This window comes from Equus asinus, chromosome 2, assembly GCF_041296235.1.
Source record: "Equus asinus isolate D_3611 breed Donkey chromosome 2, EquAss-T2T_v2, whole genome shotgun sequence".
NCBI classification, from domain to species: Eukaryota; Metazoa; Chordata; class Mammalia; order Perissodactyla; family Equidae; genus Equus; species Equus asinus.
This window is the reverse complement of record NC_091791.1, coordinates 129,409,026-129,430,954: the sequence shown is the minus strand read 5'-3', so window position 1 is coordinate 129,430,954 and position 21,929 is coordinate 129,409,026. Positions and strand designations below refer to the sequence as shown.

General features: G+C 39.1%; 1 protein-coding gene across 2 annotated transcripts in view; it reads right to left on the bottom strand.

Annotated features, from left to right (window-relative positions):
• UACA (uveal autoantigen with coiled-coil domains and ankyrin repeats) overlaps window positions 1-16,847 on the bottom strand; it is an 83,024-nt gene extending 66,177 nt beyond the window's left edge. The window contains exon 1 of one of the 2 annotated variants that reach the window (XM_014848218.3): window positions 16,559-16,847. In XM_014848218.3, coding sequence (XP_014703704.1) covers window positions 16,559-16,636 — 78 coding nt within the window. In that variant the 5' untranslated portion in view covers window positions 16,637-16,847. The remainder of the gene's footprint in view (window positions 1-16,558) is intronic. The other variant, XM_070499007.1, reaches the window with a different exon arrangement.
• Between the last annotated feature and the right edge of the window lie 5,082 nt (window positions 16,848-21,929).

Sequence of the window (21,929 nt, the reverse complement as noted above, 5' to 3'; positions counted from 1 at the left end):
CTGGCACATGGTAAACACATAATATTTAAATAAATATTTGTTGAAAGTACAGTGAATAGACCATAAATATGTTTGTTATCCTATAGGAACCTCACTCTCCTAGACAGACAAGAGAACTCTTTCTAAATCTCAGCTACTTATGGGCTAAAAACTACCAATAGCCTGCCAATAGGTGATACTGGATCCAAGGTGGAGCAATCCACAAGGGGGCTGGATAACAGTTCCTAGGAGTTCCTAGGACAGGAGAAAATGAAGGAAGACAATAAAAGTGTTCAGACAAAAAAAAAAAGTCTGCCAAATATTAGTGGAACTGAATTTTGCTGACGTGTTTACTCTCAACGTATACTCTCTTATACGATGGAATATATACAAATAGATGGAGTCTCTGACAACAGAATTCCAAAGACGTGTTTCCAGCAAAAGAAGCCACGATTCTTCCTATTGGTATTAACCAGTAGAAAGAGTACATTAATAGCTATGAGCGATACCATGGAATGAGAAGCTCCTAACAGTCATAATATAAAATACTCACCATAGCTTCAACTCTTTATCAAATGCACAAGCGTAATGATTTCCACAGCTTGCAAAACACTAAATCTCAGATTCTCATTCACTGTGCTACGCCTTGATAACAAATTTAATGGGGAAAAAACATGTATTTTGTCACCTTACATAGGATTTTTCCATCTCAACTGCACTTTAATTAGGTAACCAACTCAAAACTCCTTTGTGCAAAAACAAAAGTTGTACTCTGCTTATTCTCCACTCATGCAATCAATACGAAAAGCAACTCAAATCAGAATTTCAGAAGACCTTGTTATTCTACGTATAAAAAATAAACTTTACTCTTCACCTCATAAAGATGAAAGCAACATTTTCTGTATTTTCAGAACCTGACCAGTACAATTTTAGGCACACCTAACAAAAACTAAAGTAATGGTTTAACTGATAAATAACAACAATTGCTTAAATTTCTATTTATATTGTTCTATAGCTTCCAAAATGTTTTCATTCTTTTTAGTACCTAAAATCTCCGGTAGGGTAGAAAGGCAAGTGGTATTATCCCCATTTTACAAGAGGAAGAATTGAAACTTATTGAGACGAAGTGATTTGCCCGAGATCACAGAGCTTTCAATAGCAGTGCCTGGACTCAAACCAAGATTTTCTGACATCTTGTCATTCCTGATCTTTTGTCTATAGAATATCTCTGCTTAAATGGTATTAACACTAAATGAAAGAAAATGCTTTTAAAATTGCATCACATTTTTCCTTCTACTTACACAGGAAAAAGTAAAATAATAGAACAATTAATGTTAAAGAAAAACATTGATTTTTATAAAAATCCTGATGAAATAAACCAATATAAGAAACAAAAACCCTAATACAGGAACATAAATGGCCATGTATCTAAATTCTAAACTAGAATACTTATTTAGTAGCCAAATAAAATACTGAACACAAATAATTTAATTTACACACTCATATAAGCTATTCTGAATATTTCAATAACCTATATACTATTTAAAAATGGTATTGTTATGTTCCTAAATATAATTTCAGGTGATTTTTAAATTTAGAGAAAAGAAACAGAAGAAAAATAAACTCAAAGAATCTTGAATATACATTGAATTTTTTTATGTTCTCTCGGCAACACAGTGCCTGGCATACAGTGAATACTTAAAGAATATTTGCTGACTTTTAAAAATGTGCATTCTCTAATTTAAATGACCAAATAATAATTAAGAACTTCAATAAATTATCATTCTTAACTATAAAGGAAAGTTAAAAAAAAAATCAATCCATACACAGGAAAGTATTCACTTAGTGGCAGAATACTGAAATTGAGCATCTCTCAAAGTGAGGTCTGTTAACCATTACGCAAGTGTTAGACCCCACTGGCACAAGGACAAATGTGGGTGACAGTTCCTTCTAAGGTTCCAGATCAGTCAATATCAGCCTGCAGCAGGTACAGGTGTAGCAGTGGGGCCTGGAACATGGAGTAAGAAAATAAAAGAAGCAAAAGGCTTCACAGGAGACAATACCAAAGCCCTGGTCCCTGGCCCAACCTAGTGTCAGGACCAGCAGAGTGCAAGTACTCATTGCCTGCAGCCACCTGCTTGCACACCAACGTTCTCTTCCCACCTGCCCCACCCCTTTACTACTGCTCCTTTCCTAGAGATGCTCATCACAAAGAGATCATTTCTGCACCTCAGAGGACCACGAGAACCTCCTTTTCTTCCTGTCCTTCATACAGTTTCCCTTCTAAATAAATATACTGATATTTAAGTTTTTTAAGTGAGTCATTTTAAAAGAATATTAACAATTAGCAGGAGGGTTTCATGGATGTGACAAAAATCATCAAGATAATGGGTTAATATTACTTAAGTTTGAGACATAGTGTTATCATGTACAATGTAAATAAAGGAGTCTGATGAACTAGAAAACAGTATTTCTTGCAACTCTGCTTCATCCTTATAAGTCATATAATGCCTAAGTTTCCTCGTCTACAAATAAAAGTTAGAGTTTAAAATATCTCTATTATATTAAAGATAAGATGTCTTATTCTTAAGTGATGGATGCTACAGCATTTAAACATAAGATATAATGTCTGAAACTTACTTTCGAAAGTTCAGTGAAAAATGTGTATAATAAATACATATCTTTATATAAGCATACATATATAGATAAAGCAAATACAGCAGAATGTTAACTTTTGAATCTAAGTAGGAGCAGCTGGATCCCGCTTCACTGTGCTATTCTAATTTTATGTATGTTTCAATTTTTTTATAAAAAGTTGGAGAAAACATATTAGGTATCTGCTAAAAATCTATGCTTACAATGATTATTACTATAGTAAGTTAAACTTCCAAAAGTATTTTTGAAACAATATGATCAAAACATTGAGCTATCCATCCAAATTGATTACAGGCATACCTCGGAGATAGCACAGGTCCAGCTCCAGAACACCACAATAAAGCAAATATTGCAATAAAGTGAGTCACACGAATTTTTCGTTTTCGCTGCGTACATAAAAGTTACATTTACACTATACTGCAGTCTATTCAGTGTGCAATAGCATTATGTCTAAAAACTCAATGTTCATAACTTAATTTAAAAATACTTTATTGCTAAAAAATGCTAACCATCATGTGAGCTTTCAGCGAGTTATAATTTTTTTGCTGGTAGAGGGTCTTGCCTCAGTGTTGATGGCTGCTGACTGATCAGGGTGGTGGTTGCTAAAGGTGGCTGTGGCAATTTCTTAAAATAAGACAACAATGAAGTTTGCCACATTGAGTTACTCCTTTTCACAAACGATTTCCCTACAGCACGTGATGCTGTTTGATAACATTTTACCCGTAGATCTTTTTTCAAAATTGAGGTCGTCTCAAACCCTAACACTGTTATCAATGAAGTTTACATAATTTTCTAAATCCCTTGTCGTCATTTCAACAGTCTTCACAGCATCTTCACCAGGAACAGATTCCGACCCAAGAAACCACTTTCTTTGCTCATTCATAAGCAACTCTTCATCCATTAAAGTTTTATCATGAAATTGCAGGAATTCAGTCACATCTTCAGGCTCCACTTCTAATTCTAGTTCTCTTCCTAATTCCACCACATCTGCAGTTACTTCCTCCACTGAAGTCTTGAACCCCTCAAAGCCATCCACAAGAGTTGGAATCAATTTCTTCCAATCTCCTGTTAATGTTAATATTTTGTTTTCTTCCCGTGAATCACAAATGTTCTTCTTGGCAACTAGAATGGTGAGTCCTTTCCAGAAGGTTTTTGATTGACTTTGCCCAGATCCATCAGAGGAATTACTATCTACGGCAGCCATAGCCTTACAAATGTATTTCTTAAATAACAGGACTCAAAAGTCGAAATTACTCTTGATCTGTGAGCTGCAGAACGGATGCTGTGTTAGCAGGCATGAAAACAATATTAATCTCATTCTACATCTCTATCAGAGCTCTCGGGTGACCAGGTGCATTGTCAATGGGCAGTAATATTATGAAAGGAATCTTTTTTTCTGAGCTGTGGGTCTCAAAAGTAGCTTTAAAATATTCAGTAAACCATGCTGTAAACAGATATGTTGTCTTCCAGGCTTTGTTGTTCCATTTATAGAGCACAGAGGAGATTTAGCATAATTCTTAAGGGCCCTACGATTTTTGGTATGGTAAACAAGCAATGGCTTCACCTTAAAGTAGCCAGCTGCATTAGCCTCCAACAAGAGTGTCAGCCTGTCCTTTGAAGCCAGGCATTGACTTCTCCTCTCTTGCTATGAAAGTCCTAGATGGCATCTTCTTCCAACAGAAAGCTATTTCGTCTACACTGAAAATCTGTTGTTCAGTGTAGCCCCCTTCATTAATGATCTCAGCTGGATCTTCTGGAGAACTTGCTGCAGCTTCTGCATCAGCACTTGCTGCTTCACCTGCACTTTTCTGTTATGGAGATGGCTTCTTCCCTTAAACCTCATGAACCAACCTCTGCTAGATTCAGACTTTTCTTCTGCAGCTTCCTCACCTCTCTCAGCCTTCACAGGATTGGAGAGAGTTAGGGCCTTGCTCTGGATTAGCCTTTGGCTTAAGAGAATGTTGTGGCTGGTTTGATCTTCTATCCAGACCACTAAAACTTTCTATCAGCAATAAGGCTATTTCACTTTCTTATCATTCATGTGTTCACTGGAGCAGTACTTTTAATTTCCTTCAAAAACTTTTCCTTTGCATTCACAACTTGGCTAATTGATGCAAGAGGCCTAGCTTTCAGCCTATCTCAGCTTTCAACAAGCTTTCCTCACTACGTTTAATCATTTCCAGCTTCTGATATAAAGTGAGAGATGTGCAACTCTTCCTTTCACTTGAACACTTGGAGGCCATTGTAGGGTTATTAATTTTCCTAATTTCAACATTGTGTTGTCTCAGGGAATTGGGAGGCCCCAGGAAAGAGACAGACCTGGGAATAGCTAGTCGATGGAGCAGTGAGAACACACAAAACCTTTATCTATTAGGTTCACTATCTTATTTGGGCGTGGTTTGTGGCATCCCAAAACAATTATAGTAGTGACATCAAAGATCACTGATAACAGACCACCATAACAAATACAATAATAATGAAAGAGTTTGAAATATTGCAAGAATTACAAAAATGTGACAGAGAGACACAAAGTGAGCAAATGCTGTCAGAAAAACTGCACGGACAGACTTGCTCAAAGCAGTGTTGCCACAAACCTTCAATTTGTAAAAAACACAGTATCTGTGAAGTGCAATAAAGCAACGTGCAATAAAACAAGGTATGCCTGTATAAATAAGTGCACTATAAAACAAAGTTAAGTTGCTAGCCTACAGGAAGATGTAAACAGTGTTCTCTCATGCCCTTAGAATGTAATTACCTCCAATGAGAGCCTGCACATTCTGCACTGTGCAACAAGCCCAGGGTCTTAATGGGACTAGGTCAGGGCTATCAGGCAGGGGCTCTGACCATTTGTCTGTTGACTGTGTGTGACTTCGACAAGTCACAACTTCTCTCCGTCTCAGGTGCCCTCCTCTCCATCCCGTCCAGCATTGTAATGATTCAGGCCTTCACTAATTCTTGCCCATATCATTGCAGCAGCCTCATAATCAATCTGCCTGCCTTGAGGCTAGACCCCCTCAAATCCACTGTGAACAGAGCTACCACAGTAACCCAGCTAAAACACATTTAATCATGTGATTCCCCACTTCTGAACACACAGAGCAAAGTCCACCACCCTTAAAACACAGCATATTTTAAGCCATTCCAAGATTTAGCCCCAATCCCCTCCTGCCTACCTCCCATTCAATCCCCTTGCCTATTATTCTAGGATCCACCAAAGCTGAGCTGACAATCCAACTGCCCCCTCCCCCAACTCTACGGCATTTCTCCTCTCCAGGTCTTTGCTCTTGCTGTTCCCTCTGAAAGGAATTTCATCCTTTCCTGGATCACTTCTACACACTTCTATTAAGCTTCAGATTAAGAAGCTCACTCTGTGGACCAGTTGTCAGGAGCAGGGGAAGGGGAGGTGGGAAGCAACTAGCTAATGGATAGAGGGTTTCCCTCCGGGGTGATGGAAGTGTTTTGGAACTAGACAGAGATGGTGGTTACACAACATTGTGAAAATACTAAATGCCACTGATTTGTTCACATTAAGATGATTAATTTTATGTTATGTGAATCTCACCTCAATTGAGAAAAAAAAAAAAAGGCGGCAGCAGCAGCTCATCCTGCAAAAAACCTACACTGACTCAGCCTCAGACTGGATCAGCACCTTGTATATTCCTCTATCCCAGGAGTTATTACTTTATATTACTATCTCTTTATAGAACTCCCACACACACTTTGAGCCTCATCTTCCTCTTTTCCGCTTTTTCTCATCCCCTACTACCAAGGCCAGGCCCTCAACAAATATTTTTTTAATAAATGAAAAATAGAGACACCACTTATCTCCCTTGGGCAAGGCTAGAGCACATGATCTTTTGAAGATCTAAGTTATATAAAAGCCTGCGAGGGCATGTAATTAATTGGAAAGGAAAAGATCAGGGAAGACTGCTGTTCATCTGGTTATAAAGGACAAAAATGAAATGACCTCTGGTAGGATTTTTCAGTTAGTAATAACAAGAACTAACATTTACTGAGTTCTTAACTACAATTATTACCCCCATTTTCCAAATGAGGAAACAAATATATTTAAGTAACTTGCCTAAGGTCACAAAGCCGGTTACTGGGAGCAACACGATTCCAGCCCAAGTGGCCCAGGCCATGGAGCTTGACCCTGAGACATTAACACGTTACCCACCCTTCACACTGCACACTGCTCCAGGCACGCTTTCAGGAGCTATCAATGGAAATTGTTTGGCCCACATTTGCCTTTTCTAAGGCTGAGAAAACACTCCTTTTTCCACATTTATCTACTTATCCATTGCTATGAATGCTGTTTATATTTCATAAAGTACTTATTTAAAATATAAAATGTTAATTTTCAAAGAGTCTAATAGCCAAAAAAAATAGAGGTGCATCATCTATAAAAAAGATCTCCCATTAAAAAGACCTCTCACATGTCAATCAGCAAGTGTTTGTGGGCTATTCCTCACATCCACAGCTGAAAGGATCAGAGTGCGCTGGCCTCACTAGACCCACTGAGATGCATTTTCCAAGTATCCCAGCCTCTGCACAGGGTAAGTACCCTCAGATGAGAAAACCATGGAATAGCAAAACAAGCTAGAAGAAAAATTTTACACTCAATTTTTTAGTTTAGAAAGCATGATACATATGTCCTTCCCCCTTTTCCTCTCTTTAATAATGTCACAATCTGGTAAGAAAAAAATTAACCAAAAGTCATTGAGATTTTTAAAAAATATCTGTGCATCTGAAAGGGAAAACTTTACTACTGAGGTAATGTCAAACCTTTATAACATATCAATAAGGTCAATATTAAAAACATATCATCCCCCCAAAAAGCGTATACCAACAATTTTTAGCTCTGCTGGATTCTCAGGACTTACTCCACCCAAACGTCTTCCTAAATATCTAGAATCAAAGATGATAGGATAATATATTAGTGAACATAAACACACACACAAAAGCAAAAAGGCAAAAGGGATAATATGACAAACAATGTAGAATTCAAGACAAAAGTTATAATGGGACAAATTAGTTACACTCTACAATGAATATAAAAGAGCCAAGAACCTTATATCAATGATCACAAAAGTACATAAAATAAAAACTGTCTGAACTATAAGGAAAGGTGACAGAAACACAACTACAGTGAGAGACACATTACTCGCAAAGCTACAATCAACCAAGGAGCAAAAGTAAAGATATAAAGCTCTTAAAGATCAACACAACAAGGAGGCATTCACAGAAAAAATGGTCAAAAAGCACGAAGAGACAGTTCCTAAAACAAGAATTAAAAGTGGCAATAAACACAGAAATATTTTCACACTCCCTAGAAATCAAGAATACAGATTAAAGCAATAATTTTTTTCTATTTGGTTGACAAATATGTTTTAAATAACAGTATCCATTATTGGAAAAGTGTAGGGAATGCAACAATTTTATATACTGCTGGAAGGGCTACAAATGGGTTTTGAGACTTACCATAAAAGGCTTTCCTTCCTCCTATATACCTCCCCCTCCAATTTTTTTGGTGTATGGCTTAAGATACAAATCCTATAGCTTCAAATTTGAAATTACATCAGTTCACAGTGGTTAAGGACATGGCTTCCACCACAGTCAGGCTACCTGGCTCTCTACTTACTAGGTAGGGCACCCTGGGCAGGTAAATTATTTAAGTTCATCTGTAAAATGATGGCAATACTGGTACCCACTTCTTAGGGTTGCTGTGAGGATTAAGTGAATTAAGTCCCAGAACAATGCCTATGACACATATGCTCAATAAATACCGGCTATTGGCATTTGGAGTCCTTATAAGTAATTTCTTTTTAAGTAAATCAGTAGCATTTACTGAGTATTCCTAATGGGACATTTATATCTGCTCAAATCATCTCAAACTACTTATCATTTTAAATACAAAGTTTATTAGAATCAAATATGATTCAAAAAATTATACATATATCATTACTGTGGCATCAAGGTAATTCAATGCTAACTGAATAACAAAGGAGCAGTACGGAATGTTTAAAAGAGCATAACCAGTTGTTTAAGGCATGGTACATAGCATTACGGGTGACTTGTTTTATTCTTTATCTTCAACTACATTTTGTTTTCTACAGTGAACATGTATGACTTTTATGGGGGGGAAAAGATTTTTAAAACAATAGACTGGCATTTATCCTACCTAGTTCAGTCATACACCTACTCTCTCTCTCAAGGGCAAGTGCCAGGTCTGATGCGATTATACAATTACTGCTCATCACATCCCATCCTTTGCCAGAGCTTTAGTCACTCAACTATATCAGCTTACCTTTTTGCACATCATTTTGGAGACTATACCATTTGGAAATAAATTAGTCAATGTCAATAAGGATTCCCAAAAATGAAAAAAATCCAACCCAGAAAACTGTTTTTGTGACTACAAACAAGTGAATTTACTCTGTGTTTTTATGCTCTATTTTTAAGCCTAGAAGAGAAAAACTATATAAAGTTCTCAATTGTTTTATGATTTAGGAAAATGAGGCAATATGCATATATTATCCTATCATTCTATGTGTAATTTCAGGAAGTGCATTTCAATTATCCATTTTTAGGCAAATTCCCTACAGAAATCAATTTGACTTCCCTTGCATGAATAAGCTCATGGAGGTGGAAATTTTCAACAATTTCTTACATCTCTTAGGTGTCAGGACAGACAAACGTTTGCCTAGTCTATAACAGGACAGTAAAGGCTTCCATATGACAGAGACGAAACAGAGAATACATGGTATAATGCTTAAATCTAATATTCTGGGATCTAGATTTCTTCACCTGCAATACAACTATAAGTTAAACAGGGCTGATGAGAACGAAATTTTGCTGGCTATTAGCTAACTCTAGCGGAAAAGGGAAAAGAAGAAGGATAAACTTAATAACTCACTAATAGAATAATTCCTGAAGATGAAACTTTACCGCCTCCAGTCAGAGTTCTCTCCAAACAATGGTTTAAACTTGAATTGAATTTTGAATTTCTTGACAAGTTAAAAAACAAAAGAAAACCTTTCCTTTGACTATATCTCCCTAACTGCCACTGTCTGACTCCGTCCTTTCAGTGAAATTCTTGTCTATACCTCATCTGCGCCAGCCCCTACCATAACACAAACTTGTCTCCAGACCTGATGCTCCCTCAGTGCAGTATGAATATATATGTACATAATTTCACAGCTCAACACCATTGCACTCGCTGTTCTTTTCCTTGGAAAACCCTGCAAACTGTCGTTCTGACCCAGGCTCAAGCTTCATCTTTCTACCTTTTTCCCTGACCCTACCCCACACATTTGTGTTCCCAAAGTATTTTATTATATACTTCTATTATGGCTCTTAACATACTATATTAGCATTATTTTAGGTCTAGCTCTCTTAAAATTGTTTTTTAATTAAAACCTAATTTTACTTTTTTTTCAATTAAAACCTGATTGCGTGAGGTGATGAATATCAACTAATCTTAAAATTCTTGAAGGCTATGACTTGATCTTTCTTTATTAAAGAAATTTTCGAACATATACAAAATACAATAGTATCACAAAAGTAAATAAAATAGCATCATGACCTACCCAGCTACAACAATTATTAATTCATGACCAATCCTATTTCAACTATACTCCCCACTTACTTCTCCCACCCACCTAACAACAGATAATTTAAGCAAATCCCAGACTTTTCATATCACTTCATCTGTAAATAGTATACTTCTAAACATTTCTCTGAAAGATAAAAACTCTTTTTAAACATAACCACATTGCTACTATTGTCACATTTAAATCTTTTTAAATAATAATTGTATACTATCATCACATATTCAGTTGGTGTTTACTTTTCCTCAAATGTCTTATAAACTTTTACTTTTTTACAATTATTTAATCAGGGTCTAAATGAAGTCTATCTTTGTGACTGGTTAATGCATCTCCTAAATCTCCTTTAATCTCTAGATTTCTCCTCCATTTTTTCCTTCTTATAACTTATTTTTGAAGAACCAGGCCATTTGTTCTGGTTTCCCACGACAAGAATTTTGCTCATTGCATCCCCACGTTCCTCTTTCCTCTGTATTTTCTGTAAAACGGTGGTTAGATCTAGAAGCCTATCATATTCAGGTTTGCTTCCTTTGGCAAGACTATTAGTATGCAATAATGAATATATCCATCAAGAGACAAATTATGTCTGGCTGTCTTTCTTTCTGAGACATTAGTAGCCCCTGATCATCACTGTCTAGACTCTAGATCCATTAATTCATTAGGAACTGTAAAATTCTAATATACTAATTCTATCATCCCTTCTTTATCTATTAGCTGGGATAAAATACCTTCTATGAAAGAAACTTCCCTTTATCGAATATTTGATTACTCTGAGGAAAAGCATGTTTCATTCTTTCTCTTTATTTTCTGGATCTTAAAACAATACATCAGTTCCCCAGCATCCTCCAAAAGTGACAAGTTTCTTTTTGTTGTTGTTGCAATCATTATTATGAACTCATGGATTTAAAGATTTCAGTCCACTGGCAAATTATTATTGATGATCAAACTGTCCCATCACAGATCAAGTGCGAGCCTCTTAAAGTTGGCTCCCGAGTCTTAATCTTTGACATCCTCCTTGCTTTCTAGCATGATAAAGGATTCCAGGCTCACCTTGCACATTTTCTACTCCCAACTTGGAATTATCCATTTCTTCCAAAGGGACCTAATTATTTATTCATTCTTGAGCCTAACTATGAGTTCCATAAATATTTTCCAACCTAAATAAGGCAACTGTTGAGCAAGGTCCAATTCTTGAATAATTTTAAATTTGAAAAACGTGTATGATGCACAATAAAGATACACAATCATTACTTCACTCTTATTAAAAGAAGTAATTAAAATCCTTAACTACTCATCATTTAGGTTCTCGGACTCATTATGTACCAAAAGACATACCAAAGCAACTCAACCTTGCTGCTTTGGTAGCACAATAAAACTCACCAATTCAAATCAGCATGATGACCTGGGTTGAAATCCAAAAGTACAAAAAGAAGGCTTCTTTACTGTGATCTTTCTTCAAGAACCACAGGAAATACAACACAGGGATAACCCTAGAAAACTATCTGAATAAAGCTTTAATGAAAGTAAGCATTTTCAATTAAAGGTTGGCATCTTTAATGAAAATGAGTAAACAGTGCTCAATTAAGTATTCGGAGTTTAAACTAAACGTAACAATTTGTGATCTTAATTATTCACATTACCCCAAAATCATTGTAATAATAATAATAATAACATTAACATCTTTTCAAACACACCCAAATCCCTGAGTGGAAAACACAAAACCCTCATTCTCAAAATCACAAATAAAACAAAATCATATTTAATCCTTTATGCTCTCTAAACATCTCAAATTTCTATTTTCATTGGGAACCAAAAGAAGTTTTTTGAAGATTTTTTTCAGTTGCTATATTTGTAACTCTAAATTCTTTTAGAAATACCAGTATTTTTTCAGGGTACTGAGACATTAACAAGATGCTTTAGGACATATTTGGTTACTGATTTACAAAATTCATTTCCCCATTTTAAGAGTAGCCAAGAGAAAGGGCAGCAAAAATAATCCCTGCAGAACCTCCCAGATTAGAGATTACTTTAACAATCAAGAATTTACTCCACGACAAACGTTGAGCATAGGTGCAATTTAAAGTGGAAACCCCTTCCAAAATGTCTGTTTACAATATTGGATTGCAGTACTACTACTAGTTCTGGAATTATGGTCCCTTAATATTACTTTATTTTATTTTATATTTTGCTGAGGAAGATTTGCCCTTAGCTAACATCTGTTGCAAATCTTCCTCTATTTTTTGTACATGAGCCACCATCACAGCACGGCTGCTGATGGACTAGTGGTAGGTCCACACCTGGGAACCTAACCAGCCACCGAAGCAGAGTGGGCCAAATGTAACCACTAGGCCACCAGGGCTGGCCCCAGTCCCCTAATTTTAATTACTCAAATTGTAGGCAATCTGAACTAGGTGAAAATGGAACAAGCCTATTCTTTCCGTACTTATAAATGTACATATAATTAGGTGAGTATACACATAATTGGCTAGATCTGAAATAGCATTTATAGTCACTTAGTTACTCCTTTCAGAAATCGGAAGCTTCAACTTAGTAATTAAAAATAAACGTAACAACAAAAATTATCTTATTTTATGATTAAAAGATGCAGCTATCTCCAGATTTAGCTAGTAAAGGACTCTTAAGTGTATTTTACCCCCAATTTATAAATGTGAACTACATTTATATGTGCATAAACACACCTCTGTTTAGTGAACTCTAAACTCAATGGCATATTTATAACTATGGTACTATTCAGAAAATTTTAAGTGACTTTTTTTCTGTACATAATCTGCATGTAATTATAATTTGCACGTTAAGCTAACATGTTATAGTTCACATATTATAAGACATTTACATACCTAAGTCTATTTCTAATGTGTCTCCAGATAAATAAGCTTAAGAGATACACTTCATGTATTTACATGAAGAAAAATATATATGAAATACACATTTGAAAAATTTTTTAGGAGGTCAGCCCGTGACCAAGTGCTTAAGTTCTCGCACTTCGCTTTGGCGGCCCAGGGTTCAGATCCTGGGTGCAGACATGGCACCGCTCATCAGGTCATGTTGAGGCAGCGTCCCACATGCCACAACTAGAAGGACCCACAACTGAAATATACCACTACGTACTGGGGGGATTTAGAGGGTGAAAAAAGCAGGGGAAAAAAAGAAGATTGGCAACAGTTGTTAGCTCAGGTGCCAATCTTTAAAAAAAAATTTTTTTTATTAGCTCAGGTGCCAATCTTTAAAAAAAAATTTTTTTTAATCAAAGTTGTGCAGAGCAAATTGTGATTACTTCCATGATAATTAAATGAATGCTTTAAGATTCAAATTAGGTAGTGATGGGGGGGCAGAAAAAAATATTATTATTACACCATAATAAATTCTATACAGATCAAAGACTTAAATGTAAAATAATGAAACAAATAAAAAAGCTAGAAGAAACTAGGGGGATTTTTTTTTTTGCCTTATATTGCAGAGTGGAAAGGCCGGGATGTAACGTAAACCTAAAAGCCACAAAAGAAAAAGTGGATAAACTCAATTGTATGAAAATAACCACTTTCTGCATAGCAAAAGCCACCATAAACAAAGTCATAAGACAAATAATCAGTTAAGAAAAAATACTATTCAAATTAAAAGGGCTAATATCCCTGACATAAAGTATATAAAGATGACTAGGAAAAAAATCAACAACTCAGAAAAATGGAAAGGATAAACTGTTCACAGAAAAGAAGATGCAAGGGACTCTTAAAAATATGAAAAGAGGGGCCAGCTGGGTGGCAAAGTGGTTGAGTTCACATGCTCCACTTCAGGGCCCAGTTGGCAGGTTTGAACCCCAGGCTCTGGACCCAGGCACCGCTCCTCAAGCCATGCTGTGGCAGCCTCCCACATACAAAACAGAGGAAGATGGGCACAGATGTTAGCTTAGGGCCAATCTTCCTCAGCAAAAAGAGGAAGATTGGCAACAGATGTTAGCTCAGGGCTAATCTTCCTCACCAAATGTGTGTATATATATATATATATATGCATACACACACACGATGCACGGAAGGAAATTTAACAACATTCTTCAAAATGACAAACCCATGTATTCTTTAACCCAGCAATTCCACTGTTAGGAATTGATCCTACAAGTGTACACACATACACACACTTGAAATATATACAGACTTATTCATCACAGCACTGAATATTATAGCAAAAGATTTGAATGGGGATGCTCTGAATGGGTTATTTACAGTTAAAAAAAGATATGGAACAGCAAGTACAGTGTGCTATCATATCTATAAAGGGTGAATTTATATTCACATTTGCCTGTATAAGCTAAACTCTCTCTGGAGGGGCATGAAAGAAACTGACCCCACCAGTGACCTCTAAGGAGCGGGGGGGCAGAGTAGCTGAAGGACACAGGTGGGAGAGGGACTTCTGCTGTAAATATTTCTCTTCTTTTCAAATATTAAGCCATGTGCTATATTATCTAATCAAAAGCAAATAAATAAAAATTTAAATATTTTTGAAGAAAAAAAAAGATGCCCAATCATAACAATCCGTACACATGTGACCAACCATGACATGAGGGATTATGGTTTCTAGACTGAAAAGCAGAAGGAATCTCTTTCTCCTGTACATTGATTTTATTCTATTAATGCTTACTTTGGTTTTATTAGTCATCACACTCATTTATTTTCACTTAAATATTTTACAAAACTTATTCCAATATTTAACTTAAACTGAGAGATGTTCACTTTTTCTAAGCAAATAGGTTCTACGTATTTTTCTCCATTTTTATGCCTTTATTTTAAGAAAAATAGACTGCTCAGTTTAGTGAGTGCTAAAGATTTAAGCTCAGAGACACACTTCATGTTTCAAATGCATAAAATGCAAACTGTCATCTGATAATACCATTAATAACTAAATGCTTTGATTTTCTAGAAAACAGGATAAACTTAACATGTCTAAACCTCCAAGAGCGATGTGAGTCCTGAGACTAAACACAACGGGGGAAAACATAGCAAATAAACCTAGAAAAGTCTATCTTTAAAGCTGAAAAGCCAATCTGCACTAGAAAGAAGCTGATTCTTTAACTCAACGATAGCGACCTCTAACATCGCTAAATGACATTTCTGCCAATTATTATTTTTAAAAATGTGAAACAAAACAATCTCTCCTTCTATGAGCATATAAAAAAGTCATGCTTTATTAAACATCAAATCATTAAACATCATGCCACCTGAAGCTATCCCCCGCTCTTTTTTTTAATTGGGTATTAAAGAGCCTAGTTTTGTCACAATTTCCTTTAAGTCCAAGTAAAATCCTCCTAGAAATAGTCAGGTGGAGAGAAAGGCACAATTCTGAATTAACTCAAAAGCAAAAGGAGATTAATTAGTATTCTCATAAAAAGCATATAATCATTTGGTAAAATTATAAAGGTCCGTCTTAAGTACTCCAAATGGGCAACTGAGCGGTTTGAGCACTACATCTTCTTGACGTTTCTGACTCTTCAAGACTTTTTAAATAACGTTTATTTAATAATATAGAATCTTGATGATTGGTCATTCTTCTAACTTCCAAATTATCTAAATCCCAACGTTCGCAGTCAGGCTGCGTCTCCAGATTTCGGTCCTCCTGCCAACCAGAGCGCGGCCCGAGAGCTCCTCGGCGCGCACCCCGCGGCCGGGCTGCAGCTGAGCGCCGACGGCTCGCTGCCACAGGGGAGCCCTACACGGCCCAACAGGACGACCACCTCCCCAGTTCCGCCAGCACTTCCAGGGTCACCACTCATCTGGGCGTTTGTCTTTACAGCTACACCCCATCTCAGAAATCAAACTTCCCCGGGGACACGGCGACATCCGCCGGCCCACGACGTGCACCCAGCCCGGCCGCGCTCAACGCTGCGAGGCTCGGACCCACAGAAGGTCGAGAGCCGGGCGGGGGCGCCGCGTCCGCTGCCCTGCGCACCGGGACGACGAGGCTCGGCCCCCGCGGCGGCCGCGCGGGACTGGGGCGCGTGGGGGGCGGCGGCTGGCCCCAGGCGGGGGGCATACACCCAGAAAGCCCGAAAGGAGAAGGCGGGCGAGTCAGCCCCGCAGCGCCAGGAGCACAGAGACCTGCGGGTGAGCGGCGGGGAAGGGGCCCGTCGAGGCCCTGGGGCGGCGCGGAGAGGGTCCCCAGGGTCTCGGGGCCGCCGCGGAGCCCCGGCCTGAGGGAGGAGAAGTCGCCGCGGCCGGCGGAGCCGGACGGGCTGAGGGAAAGCCGAGGAGGACTCCGCGGCGCGCGGGAGGGGAGCGCCGGGGGCCCGGGACGCGCACAGGACTCACCGCGCTGGCGGCGGCGGCGCTGGACGACGCGGGCCCGGGCGCGTCCTGCCTCCTCAGGCGCGACTTGAGGCTCTTCATGGCCAAGCGTTGGCAGTCCCGCTCCCAGCGGGCGCGGCGCAGCGCGGCGCCACGGACCCGCGCGCGAACCTTAAAGTCTGCGGGCTGCGAGGGCGCGGAGGAAGGGGCGGCGGAGCGGGCGGTCCCGGCCCCACCTGCCGCCTCGGGGCCCCGGGCCGCCGACGGCTGCGAGCCTGCGGCGGGGCTCCCCTCCCGCAGCCAATCCGCCCGCGGCCCTGGCGGGGGTGGGGCAGGCCCCGGCCAATCGGAATCCTGGAAGGGGGAGGGACTTCCCTTTCAAACTTAATAACACCCTTCCTCTCCCTGCTGGAGGAAAACTTTGGAACTTTTGCTGGGGAGCGGCGAAGGTGGGCGCGAGCGGCGTGAAAAGACGCGAGAGCCAGGCTCTAGGTCACCGGCGCCCGCCTACCTGGGTGATGGAGCCCCAGGTCTACAGAGAACACGGGGTCCAGCCTACGCCAGCTCTAGCTTCTCCGACTCCCCTCCTCTTCCCACCCACGTGCCTTTTCCCCAAGTAAAGTCCCCTTCCTTCCGTCTGGTTCCTGAAAGAGTTTGTGGTTACCTGGACACACACTGGCTTTCAAGAGCAACTTCCCTTCCATCTGCTGACGTTTTACTATACAAATCCCAATACCTGGAAACTACTGTTCGCCTCAGAAACTCCGGAAACAAACAACAGCAGCCTCTGTAAGGAATAAGGTGCTGGTTGTACAGAACATACAGTTAAGAACAGACTTTGAAAGACGTTATAGTAAATCAAAGCTCATGTTAGGTGCTCAATAATTATTTGTTGAGTGAAGAACCCACTGCTTTGGGAGGAAGGAGATGGAATGGGGGACGCGGAGGGGACTTTTGCCATCAATAAAAAATGACCCACATAGCCAAAATGATTCAAGAAGTTGTAAAAGAAAAAAAATATCATGGAGCCAGCCCTGATGGCCTAGGTGTTAAAGTTCTGGGCACTCCGCTTCAGTGGCCGGGTTTGGGTTTCCCAGCGCAGAACTACACCATTTGTCTGTCAGTATCCATGCTGTGGCCCGGTCTCACAGTGAAGAACCAGAAAAACTTACAATTATACACAACTATGTACTGGGGCTTTGGAGGGGGGAGGGAACACAACGTTTCAGGTAAAAATATGGGATGAGTTAATTAATTAACTCATGCTACCCAGAAATCTGGATTAATTAGAATCATTTAAAGGAAGCATGAAGAAACAGGCAGGTGAGCAGCACCCAATAATTTGTCATTAACAGACATCTTCAAAAGTCTTCCCTGGAGTCAATTTTTCCCAGCAAAATGTTTATTCTAGCATGCACCCATTTGAAAAGACAAACAGTCCACGTCTCTTGGCTAACAAAGGATTCTTTTTGTCTGAAAGGTCAGTTGCTTTCTTTGGAATTTTCTTAGAGTAATTTAAGATTTTCTTTAAATACTGTAAGAAAGTTTTCAGAACTCTCTTGGAGAAACAGCATTCAAAGACTGTGTTAACCCTTAATAGCAAAGTAAATAACAATGAACTACCTGAGAAAATTATTAATTTTTCTCTTGATTAGTTCTAAGGGTAGAAATTTTCTTTGACTCTTCCTCCTTCCTCAAGATCCACATCCATTCAGTTGTAGTTGGCTCTTTAGAGTGTCTGTGAATTGTTACTCTCCATCCTCACCTGACACTGCAGAGCCAAAATTACCTCATACGTGGATATTATGTAAGCTTCCCCACCAGCCACCGACCTCCAGTCTCACCTCTCCCATCACCAGTAAATTACCAACCATCAATAAAAAGTCATGCAAAATATTTCTCCCGTGCTCAAAAACCTTCAGAAGCTAATGAATAAAATCTAACTTCTTTACTTGGCATGTAAGGCCCCACAACATGGACCCAACCCTGGTCTCTAGCTAACACTAAGCAAGTTACTCTTCAGCCCATTCCTCAAACATGGGTCATGCCTTTCAATTTCCACATCTTTGTACTTGCTGATCCTCTCTCTAGTAATTTTCTCTCTGTCTACATTCAGCTAACAAAATCCTAGCCCACCCAAGAAAGATTGGAAGGGGGCACAGAGGGGCTTCTGGAGTACTGTACTACTCTACCTGGGTGCAGGTTACGTAACTAGAGTGTCCACTTTGTGCAAATTCAGTGAGGCTGTACTCTTTATGATATGTACTCTTTTATGTGTGTGTTATACTTTAATAAAATGTTTTTTAACTCATACATCCGTTCCAAATGCCCTCCTCTCTCACAGAGCCTTCCCTGATCACTCAGCTGAAGGTGATCTCTCATCCTCTGAATAATTGTACCTCTCATATGATACTGCCACATATGTTCTGAACAAGAGTTATTTTACCACTTGACTTCAAACTCCTTAAAACCAGGGAATAACTGATGTATTTTTGAATTTCCTAGAATGCTTGCATGTATTAGCTACTCGGTAAATCTTTCTGAATGGATTGATACAGTCTTTTTGGTTATTAGACTAAATTATTGTTGTTTGTTCTGTGCATTCACGTAGCACAGGACTGGTACGCCCCCTGTTGTGAACACAGCAGAGTGGTCTGAGGCTACGGTGCTGCTCAGATCCTTGTACCTCAGTCAACTCCTTTGATCTGGACTGAAGAGAAGCACCCCTTTACCAGCTAGTCCCCTAGTTAAATCTTAAATGTTAAGTGGCTTCCTCTAGCACTGTCTCCGCCCAGTAATTGTCTGTTGAGTTATTAATTGCAGCCTTATATTGTGCTGAGTGTTTCCTGTTAGCATCCAAGTTCTCATAGCTCTGGTAACTGGCCTCTTTTCAGTTGTTACTGGATAAAGCAAAGGAAATAGACAGAGCCACAAGTACAACTTGCATCAAGCTCCAAAAATGTTGGGCAAGTTATTTTTATGAACTGTCTGCATGATGTCCCCATGGTGTCTGTATCCAGTGGCCTCTATGGATTTTTCCAGACTAGAAATTTAATAGCTGATGTCTGCTTATTCCCATTTGAGATGAGCTAAGTAAATAGCACTGGTTTGAATATGCAAGTAAGGCGTTTTTATATTGATCTGGAAGTTCCCTACATGAAGTAAAGTCACTATTATTAGCATTCAGCCAGACAGGTTTTGTTTTGTTAACTATTATCACTATTATTTATTTTTATCTTCTCTTCAAAGTGAAAGGCACTTATCAAACCTAGATGGATTTTTACTTATTACTGTACTGAATCTACATGAGGTTTTTTTTTTTTTTTGCTTCTTATGTTTTACAATATGTGAAACCAGGAAGAGAAATGCATTTTTAAAAATTATTTTACTAGGTTATATGTACACATGGTAAAGAAATCTCAAATAACCCAAAGGGGAAGTTAGTCTCCTTACCACTTCTGTCCCTTGGCTCCTGCTGTCAAGGAGCTTGTGTTCTACACTAGGGTGGAAAAGCTAACATATATAGCTCCACTGGAGAACAACTACTTCCCACACTGTAGGATAGCATCACAGATGTGGGTGGTATTCAGGGAAAGAAAAGATTAGTAAACAAGTGTGCATGAAGGGAGGGCACCCAAGGTTGGGTGGGGCTTCCATGAGTGCACACAGGTGAGAAGGAACCCCAGGGAGGCAGAGGATACCCAGGGCAACCAGACAGAGCAGGTAAGAGAGCACCGTTGGGAGATGCTCACTGATAACAATGTGATGATAATGGCAACAGGAAGACAAATGCAATTCCTTAGAAGGAGGAGAATAGTGAGTTGACACACAAAATTGAAAATTTACACACAAAATGTTCCTTTTTCAAACAGGAAGATCTCCTTCCAGACAAGCTTCAGTTATGAATTCCATGTCCAATGACTTCTCTCTTCATTTCAGAGCTTCCTACCACTCCTGGGAGCCCCAGGGAATCTGGCCAACAAAGCTAGTCAATAATTCCATTCTCTCCCAGTTCAAATGCCAAGGCAGATAGCTGGCAGAGCCACATGTGGCCACAGGATCACGAGGAAGGGCACCCCCACTCACAACCCATCCAGCAGCCCCAGGAATGAGAGACCTGAGGCAGTTCTCACACCCTCTTCTCCTGCCACATTCAAAATTAAAACACATTACGAAAGAGAGCTCTACAAAAAATAAATAGGTCATCCCTGGCACTAATTTTAAAACCATCTGCATTTCTAGTAAGCTCTCCAATGACTCCATCCAAAACTACAGTAGGAAGAAGAAAAGTAGGAAGAGGAGATAGCTTCTGTTCCATATAACCAGACACTTATGTGAGTTTTCTTAGTTATTCAGCCCGGAAACTTCTCTGGATGCCAATTCCCTGTTACAGAAGCTTATTTAATCTCTCCTGCTGAGGGTTGTTTTGGGTTCTGCTAGTTATCTCCCAAAGAGGGCTGCTTTCCACCTATCTCTCTGTCCTCCTTAGCATTTACAGACTGTCATTCACCTGTGATACATCAAGAGTACCATTAGTTTCAATACTGAAAGAGGGAGCAAAAAAGCAGGGAGAGGCATGAAGAGGAACAAAACTAGACTTCCTTGGCATAATTGAGTTTCTGCCTAAAAGCAGTGGAGATACCCACAGTTATTTCTTTGAATGCAGGTTTACTGTCAAGAAAACCTATCCCGTTTCATTTGGTGAAAATTAACCTTTGTTATCAAGTCTTGATTACACAAAGCTCCAGAAATACTGTTGGCTTCACTTTAATGAGATTGATGGCCCTGAGTGCATATGGTTCAAAGTCAGAAGCTCTTTATTGCCTCTTTTAAAACAGGCTACTCATCCTGGAGCCAGATGAACGCGAGGAATTTGGTTCAGGGATCAGTAACCATCTGACTCCATAGTAAACTTCCCTGGACCTTGGAGTTTTCTTATCTCAGTCAGGATACCAGGATAAGCACAAACAATGACCCAACAGACTTTCGAGACTTCAGTACTGTCGAATAAGTTGAAATGATTCTTGCTTTTGAATTGAAAATATGGCAAATAAAGACTATCTATGTAGATTTTAAATGATAGTTTTACTTGTCCTCCTTATAATTTTTCCCTTCCGGATTGCCAGGGGCCTTTAAAAATTCTGGCAAGATATTAGTAAATACTCTTAATTGAATAATTAAATTACCAGCAAATTATGTGATCACGAGTTACTCCGTGCCAATCTTTGCTACTTATCCTAATGAAAGAACATTGCAGACAGAATAAGTCAAGGTAAATCTCATGTTCAAATGCTCTTGGTAAATGACTCAAGCTTTGGGATGCACATTTAACAATGAACTTATAGTCACTTAGATTAAAATTATTGTTGACTAAAGTGGTTTAAGTTATGCCAAA